This window comes from Lupinus angustifolius, chromosome LG18, assembly GCF_001865875.1.
Source record: "Lupinus angustifolius cultivar Tanjil chromosome LG18, LupAngTanjil_v1.0, whole genome shotgun sequence".
NCBI classification, from domain to species: domain Eukaryota; kingdom Viridiplantae; phylum Streptophyta; class Magnoliopsida; order Fabales; family Fabaceae; genus Lupinus; species Lupinus angustifolius.
The window spans coordinates 2,044,232-2,069,758 of NC_032026.1; the positions used below are offsets into that span (position 1 = coordinate 2,044,232).

At 30.1% G+C, this 25,527-nt stretch overlaps 2 protein-coding genes across 3 annotated transcripts; both read left to right on the forward strand.

The window, feature by feature from the left end:
- LOC109333174 (cytochrome P450 86A22-like) lies at positions 2,728-5,772 on the forward strand. Of its 2 annotated transcripts, none has more exons than XM_019568497.1 (3): positions 2,728-2,859; positions 3,695-4,593; positions 4,630-5,772. In XM_019568497.1, the coding sequence occupies exons 2-3, from the start codon at positions 3,783-3,785 to the stop codon at positions 5,415-5,417; spliced, it is 1,599 nt and encodes a 532-aa protein (XP_019424042.1). In that variant the 5' UTR covers positions 2,728-2,859; positions 3,695-3,782; the 3' UTR covers positions 5,418-5,772. The 2 variants fall into 2 exon arrangements, with proteins under 2 accessions (XP_019424042.1, XP_019424043.1); XM_019568498.1 differs by having other exon boundaries at positions 2,754-2,855.
- On the forward strand, positions 19,383-24,481 carry LOC109332465 (mitogen-activated protein kinase kinase kinase YODA-like). Its single transcript, XM_019567447.1, has 11 exons — positions 19,383-19,870; positions 19,962-20,594; positions 20,905-20,992; positions 21,087-21,149; positions 21,408-21,568; positions 21,724-21,799; positions 21,922-21,981; positions 22,354-22,461; positions 22,792-23,028; positions 23,604-23,695; positions 23,868-24,481. The coding sequence occupies exons 1-11, from the start codon at positions 19,389-19,391 to the stop codon at positions 24,349-24,351; spliced, it is 2,484 nt and encodes an 827-aa protein (XP_019422992.1). The 5' UTR covers positions 19,383-19,388; the 3' UTR covers positions 24,352-24,481.

Here is a 25,527-nt window from a genome sequence, read left to right on the forward strand (position 1 = left end):
TAATTTTATATTATCAAATAATTTTTAAACTATATACTCAATCTTAAATGTTATATATGAAACGAAATCAATAATAACCTGCTAAATGGATAAATTATACGTATGTCTTTGTCCGATTTAGTGGAAAAGATAAATGAAGCTCCGAGGTCCCTAACTTTTCCCAATTACATGAATTTACCTCGGCTTTAAGGAAGCAAAGAAAGGGATTTAAAATACACCTAAGTTGAAGAGAAATTATCTACACAATAAAATATATTTTATTCAGTATATAAAACTATATGTATATTTATAAAATCTATAATATAAATGCCTATCAGATTATTTATCTCATACTACACAATAAATTTCAACCAGTATTGGTTCAAGTGGTACATGTTTGATTCTCTTTAAGTAAGTCTTGAGTTCGAATCTTGTGGATGAAAAAAATATCTACTAGAAGAGTTAGCCCTACATATTTATAGATGTTCCTGACTCGGACAAAATTACTTCCAGTACGAGGATAAATTTGAGAAATAAAAAAGAAGCCCACACAATAAATAGACCTCACTAAAAACTATAGATGTCCCACGCCATCCTTAATTAACAAAAATGACAACTTTATTTTCATCAAAGCAATGGGCATTTAGCAAAGTCGTCTACAACTACTCCATTAGTTAGATATTTTTCATTTTAATTTTTTTATATTTTTCAATTTTTGTGTGTTGTAAAACTCAATATATATTTATACTTTACTTTTAAATACATCCATGTTTATAACCCAATTGTTATCTTTTTTTTCCTCAGTTTCTTAATGTAGAATAAATTAAATAAGATTATTAATTAAGTTATATTAATTTCCTAGCTATTTTCTTAAAGCATAACTACCTTAAACCTATAGAATGGATGAACTTATATCATTCACTACTTCAAAGTTTTTTCATTGAATACGCCTAGAATTAAGGTTTAAACACCGATTTCCTACACTAGTGGGTAATAAATCTCCTTTCATAAAATCTAACAAGATCTTTAACTAAATGTTTTCTTTGGGCGAAAGTGGTCACTGTGTACACACAAAGAATGTCTTCGGTAATTGGATAGCTAGGATACGTAATGTTCATATTCTCAAGGAAATAATGGAACATAAAGTTTGGCCAATTTCATCAAGGGATTGATTAATTTTTATCTGAACTAATGATGTTCATTTATGCTATGTTTGTAAGGATGGCGTATAGGGGAGGGGATGAATGATACAATTAATGTGTTTGGTATAAGAGTATAATAGTAATATTTATGGATTACCAGTGAAGGTTTTATACAGTTAATACATTATCCATCATTTATTTGTATTGTTTATATTTAGAAATCAATCATTATTAAATATGAATGATAGATGATGTAGTGATAGCGCAAAAAATCTTACATTATTAGTGTACGTATCTTTTTATCTTAGTATCAATTATATTTTTAGTTTTAGTTTATAAACTTTAAAATTATAAAATATGAAATTTTAATTTTTTTCATCTTATAATCAATTTATGTTTGCATACCTTAGTTAAAAACTTAATATAATCTAATTATCTTTCGTTTGGGTAGAGTGGAAAAGTTATTCTTTACAAAATAAATTACAAAAAAGGTTATGAAATTATTTGTTTACATTGATTATTTTAATTGTTTTTATACTATTTTTATCATATATTTTACTATAAATGTTTTAACTTTTAATATCTCATGACAAAGACTAAAAAATATTAAAATAAAATATAATATAAAAATTAATAACAATATTTAAAAATAACATAACACAAAGATAAATAAAAGTTACTAAATTTTAATTAAATAAATCCACAAAATAAATAGTACACAAATGATAAAATGTGGAGTTAAATTGGTTAGAAAAATAAGCAATCCAAAAAAGCTCATCCTAAAACAGATGTCATGTTTTGCTTATTTTTTCATAAATAAGAACCAATTTTATAATTTAGGTTGGTTGCCAAACATATTTGTCTTGTAACTTTAAGCTTATTTTTTAAAAATAATAAAAAACTATAATCTTTCATCTATATTAAACGACCACTTAAAATGCTATTTTATTGTCTAGGAGAATGTTATTAATATATCTTGAAATATTTTTTTACACACATTGTTGAACATTCATTCAATGAATAATTATTATATAAAAATTAAATATTATATTTAAAATACACCAAACTCATATATTGTACAAAGTTATAACTAGTTAAATATATATTTTTTATTGAATACCATGGGAAAGTTTTAATTGGAAACATATTTTTTTATTTTTCAAGAGAGAACATGGCCCCAAAAAAACAGATAAAAATGTAAGCATAATCTTTTCTGCTCACCAATTGCAAGACTTTGCAATAAAAACTCTTTTTAAAATTTTAAATACTATTGTAAACAAAAGGTAAAATAAGGACAAAGGTTTGTTGGCACAAATCGTGTCTCAAATCATATCCAAAACTAATGAAAACATATAATGTTAGTTACAAAAATTAAAAGTTTATTACTTTTTTTTGTTTTTTCTTCAATATCACTAGTTTGAGATAATAAATCTTTGTCCGTGAAATAGGTGTCTTACTTAATAAAAAAAACATGGTGGTGGGTTTTATTTTTGCCTTAATGTACCCAACAACTTCTGTGGGCATTAATTAAGGTCACTACCCTAAAGTCTTCTTACCATGGAAGAAAATGCAACTTAATTCTTTGAAAGTTTCAACAAAACCTAGCCACTTTACTCCTTATTAATTGTACCTCTTTCGGTTTCACCACTTTTCTTCTATAAATCACTTTTTTCCCTCTCTTTTCATATCCTCACTCACAAGCCACAACCTGCTCCTTCTACTTTTCTCTCACATGTAGGTACCTCATCTCTTAATACTTAACCACTTCCTTCTCCTCTTCTTCTTCTTCTTCTCACATTGTGTTTACAACTTTTCATGAACAGATCTCATCACTCATCACAAGTTCAGAACCACCCCTCTATATATCTATATATATTATTTATATGTAAATATTTTCTATCAACTTAAGGGGTCCTTTTCATTTCTTCTTCAGAATCATTTCATATTCGCTAAATGTTTATGTAATTGTAGTTCACAATTGTTATTGCAGTCACAATATTATGGTTTTGATTATTTGTTGAAGTGCATTAGGGCTGCAATTGTGGCATGGACCACGTTTTCATGCAACTTTAATCATAATTTAAAATACTATTAATTAATCAAATTGTTTTTTCCCTTACAAATGTGTCTTTGAATTTAATGCTTATGTATTGTTGGTATAAATTTGTTTACATGATTTGTACATCATCAATCATGTTTATGGAGAATTCTTTTATTTAAGAGATGAAAATGATTTATATATGAGTTATGAATGATTTGATAATAGTATAAAAAAACTTTTTTTTTTATCTCATTGCACAAACTATTTTGTCCTTTTCTTTATACTACTGGCTTCATTATTTGCCGAATAATTTATATATTGAGTGTAATATTGATATACTGATAGTATAAAAAATTATACATGATTAATGCATCATTCATTTGAATTACTTTGTGAAAAGTCAAAAATAATTAAAAATGAATGACAAATAATCGAGTAACAATGTAAAAATTATTACACTATCGATTATACATCTTTTTCTCTTATTTATTTTCATTTTTCTGAAACATTTTTGTTCGAATTGTTATTTCAGCCGTGAGAGAAAAGGAGTAAGTAAATTTCGTTGGTGGAAGTTGCAGCTAATAAAGTTAAGCTTTGAAGTTTTGGGTCCATTGAGTGACATGGATGCATCAACGGCTTTAATGATCCTATCAGCAATTGCAGCCTATTTAATATGGTTCACCTTCATCTCACGTTCACTCAAAGGTCCACGTGTATGGCCCTTATTGGGCAGTCTCCCAGGTCTCATCCAACACTCCAACCGAATGCATGACTGGATTGCAGACAACCTACGCGCGTGCAACGGCACGTACCAAACCTGCATATGCCCAATACCATTCCTCGGTCGGAAACAAGGTCTCGTGACAGTCACGTGCGACCCTAAGAACCTGGAACATATCCTGAAGCTTCGATTTGACAACTACCCGAAAGGTCCCACGTGGCAAGCAGTGTTCCATGACTTACTTGGAGATGGTATTTTCAACTCAGATGGTGAGACATGGTTGTTTCAACGCAAAACTGCTGCACTTGAATTCACCACACGCACTCTGCGCCAAGCCATGGCTCGGTGGGTGAGTCGAGCCATTAAACAAAGATTTTGCCCAATCCTAGCTGTGGCGCAACAAGAGCGTAACCCAGTTGACCTACAAGACCTATTGCTTCGACTCACTTTTGATAACATTTGCGGACTCACTTTTGGGCAAGACCCACAAACACTTGCAATGGGCCTTCCCGTGAATGGTTTTGCTATGTCATTTGATCGCGCAACTGAAGCCACGCTCCAACGTTTCATTCTACCTGAGATCGTGTGGAAACTTAAAAGATGGCTCGGATTAGGAATGGAAACAAGTTTGAATCAAAGTCTACAACATATTGACAAGTACCTTTCAAATATCATCAACACTCGCAAGCTTGAGTTACTCAACAAAAAACAACTAGTTAGTGCTACTGGAACCACCACCACCACCACCACCGCCCATGATGACTTGTTATCTCGGTTCATGAAAAAGAAAGAGTCCTACACAGACGAGTTTCTCCAACACGTGGCACTCAACTTCATCCTAGCTGGACGTGACACGTCATCAGTTGCACTTAGCTGGTTCTTTTGGTTATGCACTCTCAACCCCAACGTGGAGGAGAAGATACTGTTTGAGCTTAGCACCGTTCTGATTGAGACACGTGGTGATGACGTGTCAAAATGGGTGGATGAGCCTCTAGTGTTTGAAGAAGTTGATCGTTTAGTTTACCTAAAAGCTGCACTTTCAGAGACACTAAGACTATACCCTTCAGTTCCACAAGATTCAAAGCATGTTGTAAACGACGACGTTTTGCCTAGTGGAACATTTGTTCCTGCAGGTTCCTCAATTACATATTCCATTTACAGCATTGGGAGGATGAAGTACATTTGGGGCGAGGATTGCCTTGAGTTCAAGCCGGAGCGGTGGCTCTCCGCCGACGGCAACAAAATTCAGCTGCAAGATTCATACAAATTTGTCTCCTTCAATGCAGGGCCTAGGATTTGTTTAGGTAAAGACTTGGCCTATTTACAAATGAAGTCTATTGCTGCAGCGGTGCTCCTCCGCCACAAACTCACCGTGGCACACGGTCACCACGTTGAGCAAAAGATGTCATTGACTCTATTCATGAAGTACGGATTAAAGGTGAATGTGCACCATAGGGATCTTAGACCGGTGGTGGAAAAGATTAAAAGCGTTAAGAAAGGTCTCAAAATTAATGAAGGGGTTGTTGAAACTTGAAAAGCTTGTTGGTGTTGCTAGCTTGAATGGCTTTGTGAGTAATTGCATCATATATATATATATACTATACATTATATATATTTAGTTAAAGTAAAACTAAATTAAATGTAATGCTTGAGCATACATAGAATGGATTTGTACTTTAAATTTGTCATGACATGTGCCTTTATAAGTACCCCAACAATTATTTGATGTGGGTACTTGTATTGGTGTAGCCAACTTGGTGTTTGTACATGATAAATCACATTTAATTTGCTACAAATGCCAATTTTCTACATTTGGAATTGTATACTCTTGCTTCATATATATACACTAAGAATTCTACAATAAGAATGACAAAGTCACAAGTTTGCACGAGTTGTGTACTTAATTGTTTTAGTAGAAAGTTGATGCGTGTTTTTTATTAATTTTTATGACTTATTAGGATTGTTTTTTATTGTGTATGTAATTAAATCTATGTGAAATATTCTTCATGCATGGGAGGAATGAAGAAAGAATAATCAAGGCAAGATCCTCCATATGGTGTGCTATTTATAACTTCGACTAAAAGGAAGAGGTTCTATTTCTACTTCAAATAAAAAAAATTGTCCAAACTTTAATAATTACAACTCATCTCACACAAATAAATATAGTACTATAAGCAAGTACTATAAAAAAAACATGTAAAATTTACCATAAATAATTTTACCATCCCCTAGTGTCGCAAACAAGTATAGAGTAAATGATTGTCGTATCCACAAGGACTTGCTAAATACTAGTCTTTTAACTAAAATTTATTATTTTAGATTACGATTCAAAGGGTTGTTTGAATGGTGCATGACACAATTAATCGAATTTGTAATATACTAAGAATAAGAGTTCGGACTGAACTTCACAATCACTATCCATACACATCCGATTCTCAATTTATAACCATTCAATAATGATTAATCCATATAATAACCTCAAAATTACTAAAAGCTAATGTCTTATTTATTTAGCAACTTATGCAACAAAACCTATGTCTAGTAACTTCAATTCATAAGATTAGAAAATATGACTTGCAAAATCATGCCTCTATGTCTAGTAATTCATGCATGCAAGTTGAGTTAAAATGCAACACCACAATTATGTTAGCCAGCAATGTCTTGGTCTGTACTAACCCTTTGCCAAAGATAACTCTATGTCTAGTAACTACAATGATAAAATAAAGTTTTATATACCTTCAAGCATACATCTATGTCTAGTAGTGTATGCTATTCAGTTTGATGGTATGTGTAGATACTAATAAGTCATAAGGATAAGAACTCTTGTCAAGCCACACTACTAAAATTATGGCAAAGTTAATTGTCAAGCCCAAACACTTGCTACTCTTATTGGGCCCGTGCAAACAGTCATCAAAATCAAACACACGGCGATCCAAATCCCTCATATTTTTTCAAAATGAAAAACTCTTCACATTCATTCAAATCCACTTCCAGTTTCATCTAAATGCCTCATACAAATCCCTCACTCAAATACCTTCAAATCCTCCATTCACGGTTCTCAAGTAAGAACTCTTGTATTCTTCCTTCACTCAAATCCTCTATTCATTCTGCTTTTAACGTTTTATATATTCCTTTACTCAAATCATCCATTCGTTCTATTCATTCAAGGTAATAAACAAACAATAAACTTTAAATATACAGTTCATTCTAATTTTCATTTCTCGTAAACGTTAAATGTAATCGCTGATTCTATTTGTAATTGTTTTTCCTTTCTTGTTGATATTACTTTAATTTTTTATTTTGTTGATATTCATTTTGATTCTTTTATATTCTGTTTGATTTTGATTGTTTTTTTGTTGATATTTACTTCTTTGTGTTCATTTACGTTACACTATTTATTTGTTCCCTTATACGGTTTATTTCCCTCCATTTGTGGTTGATATTGCCTCATCTCTTAAACTAATTCTTCAATATATCCAATTTTGCAGCCTTTTCTTTTCAATTTTATCTTATTTCTAATAATTGCATGTCTAATTATGTATCTCTCAATCTCTAATGTTGTACTAGTAATCCAAAGCAAGTAATATTGATCATCAAGAAGCAGTGGTTTAAACATTGTGAGTATGATGTATAGTTTGTGAGCATTAAATTATTCTGAAATTTGAATAAATTGAAGTCTTTTTTTTAGTGTATGTAGCAATATGTAATATCCAATATATTTATATGAGTATCAATTAATCGGATGCCAAACTTTTTAAAGCACGTTTTTAGTACAAGTTATTATTAATGTTGTTATTAGGCATACTGTAGTTAAGTATTATTTAGATGAGAAATTTGTCAATTAATCATGTGCATGAACTTATCATGATGGACAGGTTTATTCCTAACTTGTGAATTTTGAATTATTGAATTTTGGTTTTGAACTGCAAATCCAATACAATTCCATAGTATGAAATCTCTGAATTAATGAGTGACTCTAGACATTTTGTTTTTGATTGGACTTGTGTGGGTTGTATCATTTATTCATGTTATTATACTTCCTCAACCAATGATTGTAGGACCTATTTATTTGTGATTTTGTATTTCTTAGTTTTTCTGCTTTTTCTTCTTCTTCTGCTAGCACTTTTCCTAATCTATTGTTAAATTCACCACCAATATCTTCTAAACAAAACTAAAACACTGCATTATATACCTCTCTTTTCTTGGCTATATTAGTTTATGTATGTTATTTCCAGTGAACTTCGAAAAATAAGCTCTCACCAGTTAGACAAATTTTGGAATATATGGAGCTTATTTAGGGATGGCAAAAAAACCCGTACGGACACGGGTACGGGTCACAAACGGGTACCCGCGGGTATTATAAATGGGTTTTTAAAAATACTCGTAGTACATACGGGCGGGTATGTGTATTATGGTACCCGTACCCGCGGGTACCCGTTATTTATATGATTAATATATTATATTTAATTAAAATAAAAAATATATTATTCTAACATTTATTACACTATGTATATTTTTTCCTTTTACTTTGTTTATATATTTTATTGAGTTTGGTGGTGAAACACCCTACAAATATTACAAATATTATTAAATGTGTAAAAACACACATGTTTTACAAAGAAAAAATATATATTTTGTTAAAAAAATCACACAAATGGAAACCACCAATAAATTTAGCATTTTTGTCAAATATTCAATCAAAAGGTACACATATAATTAAATTTCATCTTATTTAAAACACAATTTAAGTAAAAATTTAAAAAATTATTTATAATAGAAAAACCCGCGGGTACCCGTTCTACCCACGGATACCCAGAAATACCCGCAAATACCCGCTCACGGGTACCCGTACGGGTACGGGCGGGTATGGGTATTACTCTTCTATTTTGAAACAGGTAGCGGGTAGCTACTACCCGTGCCCGCCCGTGCCCGTTGCCATCCCTAAGCTTATTCAACTAGTCTCTAGGAAAGATAGATACGAGTGGTTATTAGTTCTATTTATTTAGAAAGAAAAATAGGCTTATAATTCAATTAGAACTGCTTAAAGTATTCATGACATTATGTTAATTACTTACTCACATCTATTGCATACCATGAGTGTAACCTTAGGTCTATTTCTTTATCGAAATCTCTTGGACAAATGATCCAAACGTTGTAGCAGTAACCCATAATCATCATCTTTGAGAATTATAGAATGAAAATCAAGATTAATTAGTATTGTAATTATTTTATTGTGTTTGTGTGTATTCCAGTTTTTATGACAAAGTTGGTGTTGAGAGAAGAGAATGTTAATGTTTAAGCTTTTGGGATTTTCCAACACTATTTTACACAATGCTGGAAATGGTATGGTCCTTCATGTTGTTTGTCGCCTCATAAACATTCGATCCTTCAAGGTAAATATAAATCTCATTTTGCAGTTTTTTTTTAATTTATCATTTTGTTTCTAATTTTCATATCTCTAATTTTATCTCTCTCAATCCCTAATTTTATCTCAGTACCCCAATGCTACTCACCAACACGAAACAATTCAATTTCTAAACTTTATTCATTTTAAATCTGCAATTTTGAATACTTGTGAGTAAGATTAATAACCTTATTTACACTCTCTTATGTCTTGCATGTGTTACATTCAGAATATATAATTTATTGATTGTTAGGACCAAATTATTGAGTGAAAAATAGAAATTAAAACATTGTAAAGTTCAAAAGCTTCAATTGTATGTTTTCTTTAGAAGCTAAAGAAATGTGTAAAAATGTAAAAGTAAAAAGACAATGACATAATGTGGGATGTTAAGACAAGTATCTCAAAATATGATATCAATTTTTCAATTTTCTTATTCTCCATCCAAAAGAAACAAAGACTAAAACCACAAGTGAAGACGAAGTTAAACCTGAGCAATGAGGTAACAAATTTGATATGTAATGTATGGTTAGAGAAAAAATTAAAAAGAAATTGACATGGTTGTTTTACTTGCATAGGAGTTAGATGTGTATTAAAAAATGTCCTCAGCCATTCTCAAACTTTCGATTCTAAAAAAGGCTCCAACTAAACCTTCCAGAGCTACAATCAAGATCAGAACCCCTAAATGGAAATCCAAGCACTAGCAAAGCATTGGATTCTCCAAAAGGCTTCTTTGCGTCATGGTTGCAAAGTTCAATTGTTAACACTCTTCTACTCTTCAACCTCGTCATCACTCCTTTATAGGTAAATGGATATCCAGTTATGTAGCTTCTTCTTTTCAATTTTATCATTTTGTTTCTAATTTTTATAATTCTAATTTTGTATATCTCAACTATCATGTATTTGTTAATTTATCAATGGTCTTGAGCAAATTTGGTTGTTGTAATTACTTTTTTCTTTCATTGTTTAGGATTGATTTATAAGTGTATATTGTTGTAGATGATTTAGAGATTCTTTAACTTGTACTATTGAATGATGGCAAATAATTAGATTTTTGGACTTTTTATTTTAGGCATTTGCAAGTGGTTGATTAAATTAGGCATATCACCATCATAATTGAGCAGGTAAATAAGTATGTGCTTTTGTGCAGGTAAATAAGTTTGTGTTATAGTAATCTAATTTACTGTTATGATAATGATTAAAATATATTATTTTCACTTCATATGCCTCATGCCCTCCACTTCAATAATTGTATTTCTTATTATATCTTCTTCCTGATTTCTATTGGCTAGATAGAGCAGTATTCTCCTTTGCTTCTCTTCTCTTCATGTGCTTCCATGTTGATTTATGTTCTTACACTACTTTCTAGTATTTCCTTCTGTTCCAATTCAATTTTGTATCTTTATGTTCCACTTTACAACTCTATGCTCTTAATTTCTATTGGCTTTATTAATTTTATCTTCAAATGTTCAATTTTGTAGGACACATTACTAGTAAATAATGGTTCCCAACTTGTATGAGTTATTATTAAGAGTTTGGAAGAATTGATTTTGAAAACTAGTAGCAACAATGCTTTCTATTTTTTTCATGATAGTCTCTTACTTTTCTTTATCTCAATTATTTCATTTTCATTTTTCTATTATATATATGAAGACGTAAAATGGAGAAGCTGAGATAAGAAGGTCTAGTTCCCATTCTCTTCACCTATCACTGGTAAGTCATAGATTCATTCTTTATGTTGTTTTCTCATTCTTCATTTCCTATATATCTCTTTTGCTTTTACATATTATTCTCAATCCATGTCTATTATATATCTCTTGTTGTTATCATCATATTCTTCTGATATCAGTTTTATAAATCTTGCTCTATTCTTTATCTTTCAATAATAGCAATAATAGTGTCTCATGTTTTTTGGGCAATGGGCATATGTATTAAAGTATATATGAGGATGCTCTATTATTTTTAATTACTGATATTTCTTGTTACTTTTTCTACACATTTGGTTCTCCTCAACACTCTTCGTGGCTTCATTGGTGGATACGAAATCTTGTTGTGATAATAACTCCACCCTTCATGTTATATTACTTGGTCTATAATTAAACCTATATTTATTATTAGATGCACCAATACAAGATATTAATTTATACCATATAAAAGAGATATCATAGAATCATCATAGAGTTGAAGAAATATGTGCAAACTTTGAAATTAAAGTTGTCAGGATATGAAGAGATCAAAGAGCAACTTGCACATACTCAGAATCGATTGGTTACTCTTGAGAAGTTTTTAGTGGACAAATTTTGTAGCGATTTACCCATTTTCACTTGAGATATCTCACCCTCTTCGTTACACTTGCATACATACTCGTGAAATTTTATCAATTTAATATTTTGATTTATCTTAATTTCTTTGCAAATTATGAATGTTAAACATTTGGGAGATGTATAAGGCTTGCTTTTGCTAATGGTATGACACTTTTATTACTATTATTATTAGCTTGTAAATATTTAATTTCATTTAAAAGTTTCCCATTATATTATAGAATATAGTGATTGTTAAACAGGACCAAAAGAGCAGGAATATGTGTGAATAAAACTGAAAAAGATTTGGAATGTGGTTAAAATAATGGTATAAATTAGCCACAGTTTTGACTGTGTTTGAAAATACTGGTATAAATTAGCCACGGGTATAACCATGGTTAAACAAATGTTGCCACACTGAGAGGAGTGTGGCTATATCATAAATTGATCTTAGCTAATTTTTTGCAATGCCAGTATTTGCTTGGGTACAGGAAACCGTGGCTACCGTATTTTGCCACGGTTTTATAGTACAATAGCCACGGTTTTAACCGTGGCTATAAGGATCTTTTTTATAGTGTATGTTTGTCTTTAATATATTTTTGCTTATAAAAAAATAAATATTACAAAATATGTGTCATTTGACTTGAGTTGGAAGTCCTTAAATAGTATTCAGATGCTGCTGCATTGGGTGCACATTGTCCAAAATTTGATAATTACAAGTCATCTCACACAAATAAACTTAGTACTATAAGCAAGTAGTACCATAAAAAAATGTTAATTTTTTTTCTCGTAAGTGATTGTTAATCTCAACAAAGTGAGGCAATAAATTACAGGGTCACGTCAATCAGCTTCTAATTAAGAATGCAGTATAAAGTGTAAAGAATAAACTTGTATGGAAAACAAAGTTTATTACATGTTTGATGTATTAACAAAATAATTTTCTATAGGCAAAATTATCTCTTTTTACTTTCTTAACCAATGTTTTTGGGTCATAGTAAATATTTCCCTAAATTGGTTAATTAAGGAATATGATGTGTATGGGATGAAATTATAATCGAGTAAAGTCGAATTCAGTCTATCAATTTTTTATCCTAATTATTCTTTGAAAAAATAAACTCACAAAATAATTGTTGAAAATTTTATTAGGGGATAATTTGATCTTTGAAAAAATAAAGTCATGTTTGTCAACTTTTCTTCTAGAGACAAATTGATTCTTGAAATTTTTTTCGTCACTCAATTTGGTCCAAATTTCATGGGAATTAAAATATATTTGAATTTTTTTAAAAGACCAAAGTGTCTCTAAAACGATTTTGGATTTGAGTCGAAAGGCTTATCCAAAACAATGATAGAAAGTTTTTCATGTTTTGTGCATAAAAACATGAATAATGTAATTAATTGTGGACTGAATTAATGAGTCATTTGATAGACAAATAAGTCAATAGTTGAACCGATTGACTTAATTTACATTAAAAAATTTAAAAATTGATAATAGCATGTAACATTAATTTAATATCTTTATAATCCAAATTTAAAATATTATCATATTTAATTAAGCAATTAACAAATAAGATTTCATTACCACAAAAAATAAAAATAAAAGTTAAAAACATAACCAAACAACATAAGTTTTATGCTTTAATTGAAAAAATAAATTGCACAAATAAGTTTAAAATTTAATTAAACAATTTAGTTTTTGCTAGAACATAAGAAACAAACGACCAACACAACTACAAATAAGGTGAAAACACTTGATTTTTTTCATCTCAAAACGATATCATTTTGGTTGTCTTTAACTGATCGAGCCGAACAAAATCATTTCAATTTTGATGCAAAACCGATTAGATGAGAGATTTGGACTGATTCTATGTTCATTTCACACTTAAACCAATCGAACTAGCCAATCTGAGCCGACTTTTGTAACACTAGTGGCAATGGCAACTCTAAGTTCATACCAAACAAATAAATTTGACATTTAATTTGGTTCTTATTACTTCTTCTCAATACTTAAATCTTTTCGATTTAAAAAATTGGTTGTGACTAAGGGTAGAAATAATACATATCAAGGTAGGTTTTGCCTTAAACATGTCAAATCTATATAACATATAAGAGCCTTAGCCTCACATATTTAAAAAAATTTAAGTATAAGTCTGTCATATTTAAAATTTTGGTTTAGTTTGTTAGCTTATTTAAAGGTGTATTATGTTATACGACCTTTAAATAGGCTAAAATATCTTCTTTTAAAAGACTAATATATCTGCTTTTAAAAGGATATCATGTGTGTTTAACACTAACAATTATATTATATTTTATCTATTTCATATTAAAATTTCTTATAAAATAATACTATTTATATTACAATAGTATAATTTAAATAATATATAATATGATTGAATATATCGGCATGTTAAGCTCAATATATCTTTTAGATGGTCTTAAAGTCTAACTTATGAAGTTAAATAATTTTTAAAAAAAGTTTGAGTTTGTTTACAAAAACATTTAGTCTATTATAGACTAGGTGATAGATCCCTAGTGATACTAATATTCTTCATGAACTAATGTCCGATCTTGCAAACTTCATTCTTCAGATGTCCAGTTCTAGAGATATGGGTGTATATGTTAAGATAAGTCATATATCATATGATAATATAACCAAACTTTGAGTTTGGTTTTTGGGTGAGTGAATCCTAGCTTAAAGTAATTCTAATAATGAATCTTTTGGTTAATATTCACATAATTTCATTAAAAGTTTTGGTGTCTTTTTAAATTTTTATTTTGATGGCTTATCATATTTCCATTTACGTGGCTCCATAGGCACATACGGATACAAGTTTCACTCAAAAGAACACACAATGATGAGTTATTTGAAATAAGCTATACAATCACATCAAACAAAACATGCCAATCAATATCCTCGTTTATATCATATATTTATATGCTTAACACATTTGGGATTTGAAAGTTGAATTTGTGCCCCTAAGTATAGTTCCTAGGTGTTAAACACATTATAAAACTTTTAGGTTTGAAAAATAATTTCCTCTAAGTCATCCAAGAGATATACAATCATTCACCATATTGTTTTAGAATATATATTATAATAATATAAGGAAACTAAAATTTTTTTTATTATTGAAATTATATTCATATAATTTATTATATGGTAATGTTAAAATAAAATAATTTCGTTATTTATATTAGTACCATAATTGAAAAAACTCGACACAAATATCAAGGAACAAATATCATTTCCATTAGTGCATGTTTCTTCCTTTATTTTTAATAACAAAAGTGTAATTTTATTATAATCAAAATGATAAATGTGTCATTAAAAATTATATTTCTCTTTATTTTTTAAGCACTTATATCTCTATTAATGAAGATGATACTAACTCAATATCAAAAACTGATAAACCAAACTTAGGAGGTGGTATTCAACCAATTCATAGACAACCAAAATCCAAAGTGAGGAGGTGATATTCAATTAATAAAGTTGTTAAAATATAGTTTAAATATTTGATAAACCAAACTTATGAAGCCATGGAACTGCTTGCCTTTGAAAAGAGAGAAAACAAATGGAGCATAGACATGATTGTTAAGTGTCAAATTGTTCATATTTATATATTTTTTTATGGCATCAAATCAACTCTGAAAACTCATTTAAAAACCAACTCATAATAGTCCTTGTAGATACGATAACTCCTTAACTTTATACTTGTTTGGACACCAATGTAATATTTTTACTCCTATTTGACGATTAACAATCATATGCATCCAACTTGTCGAGTGGAGAAGAGAGGAAACCAATGGAGCTTGTGATGGATATGCCAACCACAAATTCAAGAACGACACAGATTGAAGTTTTAATAAAAGTGTGGACCAACAAGAACATATCTAGAATAGAGAGAGAAAACCGATATGTTAAAGAGGGAGACTAAAAGGACGATAAATGATCATAAGAATGAGAAAACTGAAAAACCAACCGATAAAAAGATCTCAAGTCTAAGTTTCTCTCAAGGCTAATACATGACTCAAATATCATTTTGAATTAATAATGATAAAATGGTAAATTGTATTAATAATATTGTGAATGATTGAGTGGTGATATTATGATACAAAAGATATGATATCAACCCCTATTTATACAAATGTTAGAATTATAATTAAATAAGAAAACAAATCATAAAATATAAAATAAAATAATCTCAATTCTAAGAAATTTTCTAACATACTCTAAACAAATCTGATATAATAATCATAGTATTAGATGTTATTTCTATGTCTATATATCATATAGATATTCTCTATGATATAGTTTAAGATATATTCTAAAAAATTTCATATATTCTAATAATATTTACATCCATTAAGTTTAACCTTAATAATGTCAATGACACCAACCATATCACTTTTGTGATGACAAAAATACTCCACCTATAGATGCATGCAAAAATGTACATAATATGAACCTATAATAATAGCTTATGAGTGAGTATGAGTATCATGATACTCATCTTGCAGGTATCCACATTATTTTTTTTTATTTTACACTACATTAACAATATATGCTATCTATCTGATTTATTTAATAATAAATTTTAGTGATTGAACTATAACGATATATGTTATTATTAAAAAAAAAAATTTAAAAACTCGTTGGATACTCATAAATACTCGTTATCCGTAAATGTATTCGCAAATAGGTGTACATATGAAAATGGAAAAACAACATTCTCGCCCACCCTGCCCCACTGACATCCCCAATCCACCTAGACCACTAGAGGTAACACACATGTAATTCCTTCCTTCAAAGCTATAAATTGTATGGGAATGAAGTATCTCCTAGTATAAGGAGATAAATTATCTCCTCCTGCCAATGAAATTATGACATGTGTCATGTTTCATCGTTTTCTATACAAATATTGTTTAAAATAAATAAAATAGCACACATGTCACATTTTTACTAAGGATATGCATATATCTCAATGGAAACTATTAGTTATTTTGGGGATTTAAAACAAATAAAATTTAAATATAACAAAGATACCACATATATGTATATATATATATATGGCAATCTATTTAAATATATAATAATTAAAAATTATGTAAAAAAACTTATACTTTTATACTTATTATTTATCATCCCACAAGAAATAGGATCTGACTCAATCTCTAACAATAGTACAAAACTAAATGCCAATATTCTATTTTGCTAGGAGGGATAAGTGTGTATCGTACAAGTCTTAACCGTGTATGATATATAGTATCTAGTTTTAATAATATAGCAATAATAATAACTAGTATTAATATAAATAAGGAAATTTGAATAAGACATCATGCAATATTTGTCATGAAAATATGTAATTAACATAATAAGACAATTTCTAATATGATTCATGTAAAATTATATATAATTATCCCATACATTTTTCTACAAATCTTTGATTCGAAAGGAAGTGAACTAGATGAAGACACATATAGGTAAAAAAATATTTATAAATAAAAAATAAGAAACTAATATATGATATTTCATATTATAAATAAAATAATTAATATTAAAAATATATTTTAATATGTATACAATAATAATAATAAAACTGATATTTAATTGAAAATAAGAAATTTATATATAACTTGTTATAATATATTAACTATTACAAAAATTCTAAATAAAGTAGGTACTGCTAAGGTTACTATTTATTTATAGTAGATTTTATTTATCATAATATATTTAAATTTCGAATTATGTATGATCAAAAAAACATTTAATTATGTATTAAATTAAAAATATTTCCTAAAATGGAAATACAAATTTACGGCTTAAAACTACATACACATATTAACACTAATGGGAAAGTAAAGCTAACCCAAAAGTTGGGAAAAGGAAAATCCCCAATTGTATAAAGCATGGTGAAAATAATAGAATATTATAGGAAAATATCTAATTGTGTAAAGCTTGATGATAATAATTGAATAAATTTATTATTGACTAAATTTTATAGGCTCCACATTCATGAATGAATAGATTTTTAATACGACATCGTTATGAGGTGTCCAACGTGCATTTCCACCAATTTTCCCTTTAAATCACAATTATTTTATTAATCAACTTCATTACACATAACACTTACACATAATACATAACATTGAAGAGTGAAGTGTGTTTCAATTTTAATTCTTATTCTTACACATTTTTTCTTTCTTCTACACATTTCAATTACCTATAAGAAATAATCCCGCAATTTCCGAAATTTTAAGGTGTAGGAGCTAAACCCACTCACATATAAGTGATTGAAAGGTAACAACATTTTTCTATTCTTATTCTTATTTGATTTATTGTACTAGATTACTAAACACTTTTCATAATTCAAAACATGTTACTAGTGTTTTAAATTATGTTATATTGTATTTATCGTAATCGCACGAAAATTTATTTAAATTATAATTGATGTTGTCACAATTATGGTTTCGACTCGAAAGTCGAAACAACAAGAGTACAATTTAAAACATTACATGTTGTCAAAACTATTATTTTGGATTTTACCTCGAATTCGAGCATTTTATGTTTCATTTACTGATTTATGTCTTTGAATCGCAGTTTGTGTATTTACTACAATTTCCATTGTATATGTTGAAGGTGTGTTTAATCATTAATGGTTTCTAGTGTCCTTACTTACAATTTTGAGTGAATTTTATTTTTCTTCTGAAAAATTCATTGTTTATTGTTTAACGATGTAAATCTCAGTCTTGTGTCTCTTATTTGGGTTATTTAATTTTCATTTCTTGATTTATTGCTCATATGATCATGTAGCTAAATTACAATATTTATTATCTATCAAAATATGTTGCTACAAAGTTTTTTTTTTACTATAAGTACGTTATCTACTTGTTCATGTTTTATTAAAAATTTACTTTGAAATAAAAATAATATATATGAATGTATATGATAAGTAAATAGTATAAAACTTCACCCAGTAAGTGCATGTTTATTGTCAGTCACATTTCCAAATTCTAATTGTAATTTGCATTGAACAATAATAATTGGAGTTTATAAATTGCAGATCAGATCACAACATTTCAATTGTCACAAAATGATATCTTCATTTTCATTTGTTAGAAAATATAAAGTTAATATATATTAAATTCATGTTTTATTTCTAACCAATAAAAAAAAAAAATTGTACACATCTCGAGACAATATATGGCTCCGATGAAAACAAGTGTATATTTTTTGTCTCAAAAAGCATACCACTTCATGTGGTATATTGCTTGTGATCGGTAGAAAAATACTTAATTATTAAATTTTTAACTTAAATATATTTTTCAACCAATCACAAACGTTGACACATTTATGGGACAACATATTTGCTCCCCATGAGAACCTAGCATAGTTAAAATCATAAATATGTAAAATTTCAAGTTTTGTGAAGTATTTTCTAAATCATCTAACTCTAGATGTGCTTCTGTGTTGGAATGCCAATCTTTGCTTAAGTACACTTTGAATATAATTGTAATATAGATTATATGTTTCTGATATCAGTTACATTTATGTTTGAAAGAAGTAAACTAAGATTAACATTGGAACTTTCTTTGCAGATTCTTATGGTGTAACACATTCCTCATAAATCAACAGAATAGTTCTGTTCAGTGGAATTCAGATAATGTCATTTGTGTAAATTTAGTGTTAGACAAACATCTATATATTAAGGATTTTCCCATAGTGTTATAATTTGTACATATTTCTTGTGATTGTTTCTATCTGTTACATCTTCCCTGGTTGTTTTGGCAAGCTAGCTTTAAACAAAACATGCCATCATGGTGGGGAATGTCTTCGTGCAAAGAGTCGAAGCGGACAACGAATAGGGAAAGTATTTTTTGTACAATACAGAGGAAATTTAGAAATGCTTCCGAAGATAGGCGCAACGGTAAATCGGGAGGGACTAAAAGACATCAAAGAAAATCAGCCACAGGAGATGGATATAGATCATTGGTATCTTCCAGATCAACATCGCCATCTGCGCTTTTGTCCCGTTCGAAAAGTTTCGAAGAAAGGTCTGTTCATTCTCAATCAATCCCATCGCCGAAGTTTAAAACATCAGAATTGCAAAGAGAAGCTCTCTATGCATCTCTCAAGGGGGATTCTAATGATAAAGAAAGAGATATTGTCACTACATCTGTCTCTAGTGACAACTCTATTAATACAGGAGACTCATCTGATTCACATATCTTTAGTCATTCGGCGTCCGATTGCGAAAACGGAAGCAAAGCTAATACTAACAGTTCCTATAGGTATATGTTTTTCTAAATGCTCTCCAATCATTTACATTTTTCCTTATTTTCTGTTCCTTTTCTAACTCAAATTATTGTTATGCTCCTATAGAATGGTACAAAAGGATCAATCACATATTACAGTCCAAGAAACATCGAAAGCATCCTCGAAAGCATCACCTCAAGTATGCAATAGTAAGCATTTGCATACCTCAACAAAAGAGGGTCATTTGTATCTGCAAGATCAACAAATTAAGAGTGGTACAAAATGTCTATCTAGTGCTCTACATAGTTCAAGGTCATGTCCTTCTAGTTCAAGCTTGGGCCATAATTCTAGTCATAACTATGCTAGCGGCGAAAGTTCGAGGCAAATATTTTGGCAACCGAACAAATGCAGCTCTGAGTGTTCTCCCAAACCTAGTCACACAATGAAAAGCCTTAGTCCAAGTTCCAAGATATGTCGTGCTTCTACCACGCCTATGCGTCAACGTGCTAGAAATGCTATAGAAGAATCGGATACGAGACATCCTGAGGATGTTAAACAACAAACTCATCCATTACCACTTCCTCTGATTACAATTACTAGTCCATCTCCATTTTCTCCAAGCTATTCTGCGCCGTCTACTCATTCAGCCGCTCGTAGTCCTGCTAGACGACAAAATCCAACAAGCCCGGGTTCACATTGGAAAAAGGGAAAGTTGCTTGGAAGGGGAACATTTGGACATGTATATCTTGGTTTTAACAGGTATGTATCAATGGCTGCAATGCACACATAACGCATACACACAAATATCATCATACCAATGATCACTGTATTATTGATAGTAGGATTTCAATATCCATGATTTTGAAACTCTCAACTAAGCTCATTATATCAGCATATGCATATGTTTGGATTTTGCTTCACCTTTATCTGTTAATGTCAAAACTAGCCCTGATTCTAATAGTGATATTCATCTGTGTTCTGATTTTTTGGTGTTAATTATCCATTATTTCCCCTGCATTAAGTTCTCTCCACTTTTTAAGCTTGAGTTACTTCATCTTCTAATCCATAGTCAAAGTGGCGAGTTGTGCGCAATGAAGGAGGTACCTCTTTTTTACGACGATCCTAAGTCAATGGAAAGTGTTCAGCAACTTGAACAAGTAAGTTTGCTTATGTAGATTAGGTGAAACAAAATTCTTACATTCCATTATATGGAGACAATAACTATTCTTATATGTCTGATGCATCTTGCAGGAAATTGCGCTGCTAAGTCGTTTTCGACATCCAAACATAGTCCAATATTATGGATCTGAGATGGTATACTTCTTGATTTCTTGACTTCATTTGATTTCACTTTTGAATTTGCTTCCTTATATATACAAGAAAGTATGTTACTTTACGCGAAACTGCTATTATTGTTGATTCTACATTTTGACAAATGCATATTTAGATTTATTCATAACTGAAACTGCAATATATAATCTTATTTTGTGGATCAAATTTTGTACTTCAATTTTGTTATATTGCTTGATACAAGATTATGCTGATTGCTTTATTAATTTTGATACTTAATAGGTAGATGACAAACTTTATATATACTTGGAGTATGTCTCTGGTGGATCAATCTATAAGCTGCTTCAGCAATATGGCGAATTTAGCGAAATCGTTGTTCGTAATTATACTCGGCAAATTCTATTCGGACTCGCATATTTGCATGCTACAAATACAGTTCACCGGTGAGCCTGGAAGCAACTTACGAATCATTCTAGTTCGACTTACTAAATACTCGACCAAACTCTTATAACATTTGTTTCAATTAGCATCTTTACTTCTAACTATGTTATCAGTTATGTAACAATTTGTCATGGTCTAACTAGTACATTATGAGCAGGGACATTAAGGGAGCTAACATATTGGTGGATCCTAATGGATGGATAAAATTGGCAGATTTCGGTATAGCGAAGCATGTAAGAGCATTTATAAGATGTTTTTGTTCATGTTTATGTCTAGTGCCTCTATGACATTGAATAAACTAGTTGAGTTGAATATGTCTGTGGCTTATGATATTGTGTATATGGAATATTTGCAGATTAGTGCCCATTCTTGTCCATTTTCTTTCAAAGGAAGTCCTTATTGGATGGCACCAGAGGTATGCTTTATTTCTAGCTTTTTGGACTTTGGATCATAATTCCATATCCCAAACCTCGGTTTAGCTTGTATAGACAAAATTTGATCATGGAGTGACCATAAGGTCACATATTCAAATCCTGTAAATAGTCTCTCCACTTGCAGAGGTAAGACTATGTACATCTACCCTTCCGAATCTCAATAAGTGAGAGCCTCGTGCACTGGACTGCCTTTTTTATATATGAACATAGATTTGGGTCTCAAACAATTGTTTGAGTAAAAGTGGAAAAATGTTGTTTTTCAAATGGATTAAACCATGGTTTACATATTATTTGTCCTATAACATTTTTTATATTCTAGTTTTCTTATTTATGACATTGCCTGTATTACATAGGTTATCAAAAATTCAATTGGTTGTAATCTTGCTGTTGATATTTGGAGTCTTGGCTGCACTGTTTTGGAGATGGTTACAACAAAACCACCTTGGAGTGACTATGAAGGGGTAAGTGAATATTCTTACATTGTGAATATTGTTACATGTGCAATTGAAATCTATTTTCTGACACAAATATAGGACAAAGATCTGTTGTTCCAAACTGTGTCCTAAATCATGTATCAGACCAATGAAAACATGTCAGTCAATTAGAAAAATTAAATATTAATTATTTTTTTTATTTTTACTTCAACATTATTAGTCCGGAATATGATATGGAACATAATATGAGACAGGGACAGGAAATCCATGTACGGGTCCTTTTTGTTGGACTACATGTTTGTCTTGAAGCATTGATTACTTAACTTGTTTCTTTGTATGTACACAAAATGATTGAAGGTTGCTGCTATGTTCAAGATTGGGATTAGCAAGGATAATCCAGAAATTCCTGATCATTTATCAGAAGATGGAAAAGATTTTGTGAGGCTTTGTTTGGAAAGAAATCCAGAAAATCGTCCATCAGCTGCTCAACTTTTAGAACACCCTTTTGTTAAAAATGCTTCTCCAGAAAGACCAATTGTGACTAATGATTCTTCAGATACACAAGTTGCTATTATAAATGCAGTAAGATCTCTGGTATATTCAATGTTAAGCTTGTTGATGAGATGTATATTCAATGCATTCTTTCATAACATCATTTGGAAAAAAAGGCTATATTATTTTGCTCATGTTGTAGTGTTGTACATAACTAAGTTGTTAGAAGCCCTTCAAACTAATTAGATTTTACGGTATTGGTCTAGTTGTGTAAGGCCCGCTAGATCCTCAAAAAGACCAAAAGGTCAAGCGTTTGATTCATGGGAGCAACAATTGTTGGGAGAGGCAGTCACACACCCCGAAATGGATCAGTTTGAAAGACTAAAAGATCAAGGAGTCAATTCTTGGGAGCGAGACTTGTTGGGAGGGGTAGCCACACACCCGAAAAGGATTAGTTCCTTACATATCCATAGGGTGAAAGGATATCTTTGGTGGTACTCAAAAAAACTAATTAGATTTTCATGAAATAAGTATAGAATATTTTGTAGCAAGGCTTTGAATAGTAAGATTATTGATTCTTGATAAACATATGAATGCGTACATGTCCTATTTAGTTTTGAGATTTTTTTACAGATTGCATGAGTCCATTATTTATCTTTGTTTTGATGTTCTTTTAGGCCATTGGACCTACAAAACATAATTCAAGCTTAGAATCAGAAGTGGTAGCTACCCATCCACTTATATGCATGAGAAATTGTTCCATATCAAGGTATATCTCCCTTGCTTCCCCCCTCACTCAAAATGCACACATTTAAGCATCCGTAATTACGGCCGCAATATTACGGTCAACAACAATTGTGGTCACAATTGCGTCCGCATGGCATCGGCCAAATTTTCAACTCTTATTCAAGGTACTAAATATTTTCTATCTCTTGTTTCAGTGATGGCCATACACCAAGGAATATCTCACATCCGATCTCTCCAGTTGGGAGTCGGCGTTTTCCTCGTAATCTGCAAACAAGCTCGATGAGGTCTTCCTCTTCAATATCTAGTCCTCATACTACATCTGGCTCGCCTACACGGCATGGTGGCGGCAGTGGTGCAATCCCATTTCATCAAACAAACCAACCAACATTCTCATATGAAGCAATGGGTATAATCCAAAAGCACAAGCATGAAAAACTTAGGGTCATTCCACAAACAAACCATGCATGTAGCTGCAAGGATAAAACCTCTTCAGATAATGATACTAATGGAAACCATATTAGGAAGATAGAGCATGGAAATCTAAGAGAATTTCATGATGCAAATTCAAATCTAGATGATCGTGTGTCACAACTATTGTTGAGGGATTATGCACGTTTAAATATATCCCTTGATGCTAAGTCCAATTCCACAAGGTTTAATCGCATAAATGACTTGTGAATTATAATCTGCATGCAATGATGAATTAGGATACTAGACATGCATGCATGTAACTTAAGTTCAATTTTGACCGCAAAATTCTAAGGCTGCAACAACATACTCATGGAATATGTTTCTTTTACTTTGTAACAACAAAATTTGAACAACATTTTTGGTGTTTTTTCATGGTGATTTTTTTGTGTTGTTCCTTAATTCTTGTTACTGAGGTTGTTTGTACCTTGGTTGGGCCCATATGTGTTCTATCTCATTTTGGCTGGTCTCTAGAGATAAATGTTTGTTTATCCTTTGTTTTTAATGATAGAAATGTAATGTTATTATAATTAAATGATTAATGGTTCGTTGAAAATTGTATTTCTTGTTAATTTTTTGAAACACTATTTTATGAGCATTTTTTATGTAATCCTACCTTTGTTAGTTAGCACATAGTTTATCAGGAACAATGATATATTCTCCTACTATATTGTCTTATCAATCTTCCTACTCATAAGAAAGTCACATATGTCATGAAGTAATATTTATTTATTAATGATTTGTGTACAAGTTACATGTGTCACTTTTTTGTGGATAGAGTGATTAATAGGGAATGAAGATCATCTGTCCCATTTTTTGTATCCTAATCCAATCAAAAAAGTGTCAATTAATTAAGAAAAAAATATTATAAAAATGGAAAATAATTTTTTTATATTACTTTGTGTAATATAATTGACTTGAGATATTGAAACATAATTTTTTTGGAATATGTGATCTTTATTCGTTAGTAGGTGGATTTAGCATCACTCAATTTACTATGAACAAATTTCTTTTAAAAAGTATGCTATGAACATTTGAGTGAAAATCTTCTATACAATTCTTCAATGTAAAACAACTATATCATTAGAAATTTCAATAACAGTTTTATAATGATTAAATCTTTTTTTATTTTAGTATCTTTTAAGACTTTTTTTACATGCCGTAATAGTTTCTTTTATATCTTACCATAGCATAACAATAAATACATGAGAACATTAAAATATATTTATCATGCTGGACTATATAAACTATCAAAAAGTATTATTATAATGGGATCATGTTATTTGAATCATGTCAAAGCTTATTATTTAAATACTACAATGTAAAGTATAGACAATCTATAAAACATTTGTTTTATAATGTTGAAATATTTTGCATTTTAGTATC

What these genes read in the sequence shown, in the direction of transcription:
- LOC109333174 (XM_019568497.1), top strand. Translation starts at nt 3,783, where the DNA reads ATGGATGCATCAACGGCTTTAATGATCCTATCAGCAATTGCAGCCTAT. An exon ending in TGAGTTACTCAACAAAAAAC is followed by an intron (nt 4,594 to 4,629) that starts AACTAGTTAGTG and finishes CCACCACCACCA; the next exon opens with CCACCGCCCATGATGACTTG.
- LOC109332465 (XM_019567447.1), top strand. Translation starts at nt 19,389, where the DNA reads ATGCCATCATGGTGGGGAATGTCTTCGTGCAAAGAGTCGAAGCGGACA. An exon ending in GTGTTCAGCAACTTGAACAA is followed by an intron (nt 20,993 to 21,086) that starts GTAAGTTTGCTT and finishes TGCATCTTGCAG; the next exon opens with GAAATTGCGCTGCTAAGTCG. An exon ending in CTTGGAGTGACTATGAAGGG is followed by an intron (nt 22,462 to 22,791) that starts GTAAGTGAATAT and finishes AAATGATTGAAG; the next exon opens with GTTGCTGCTATGTTCAAGAT.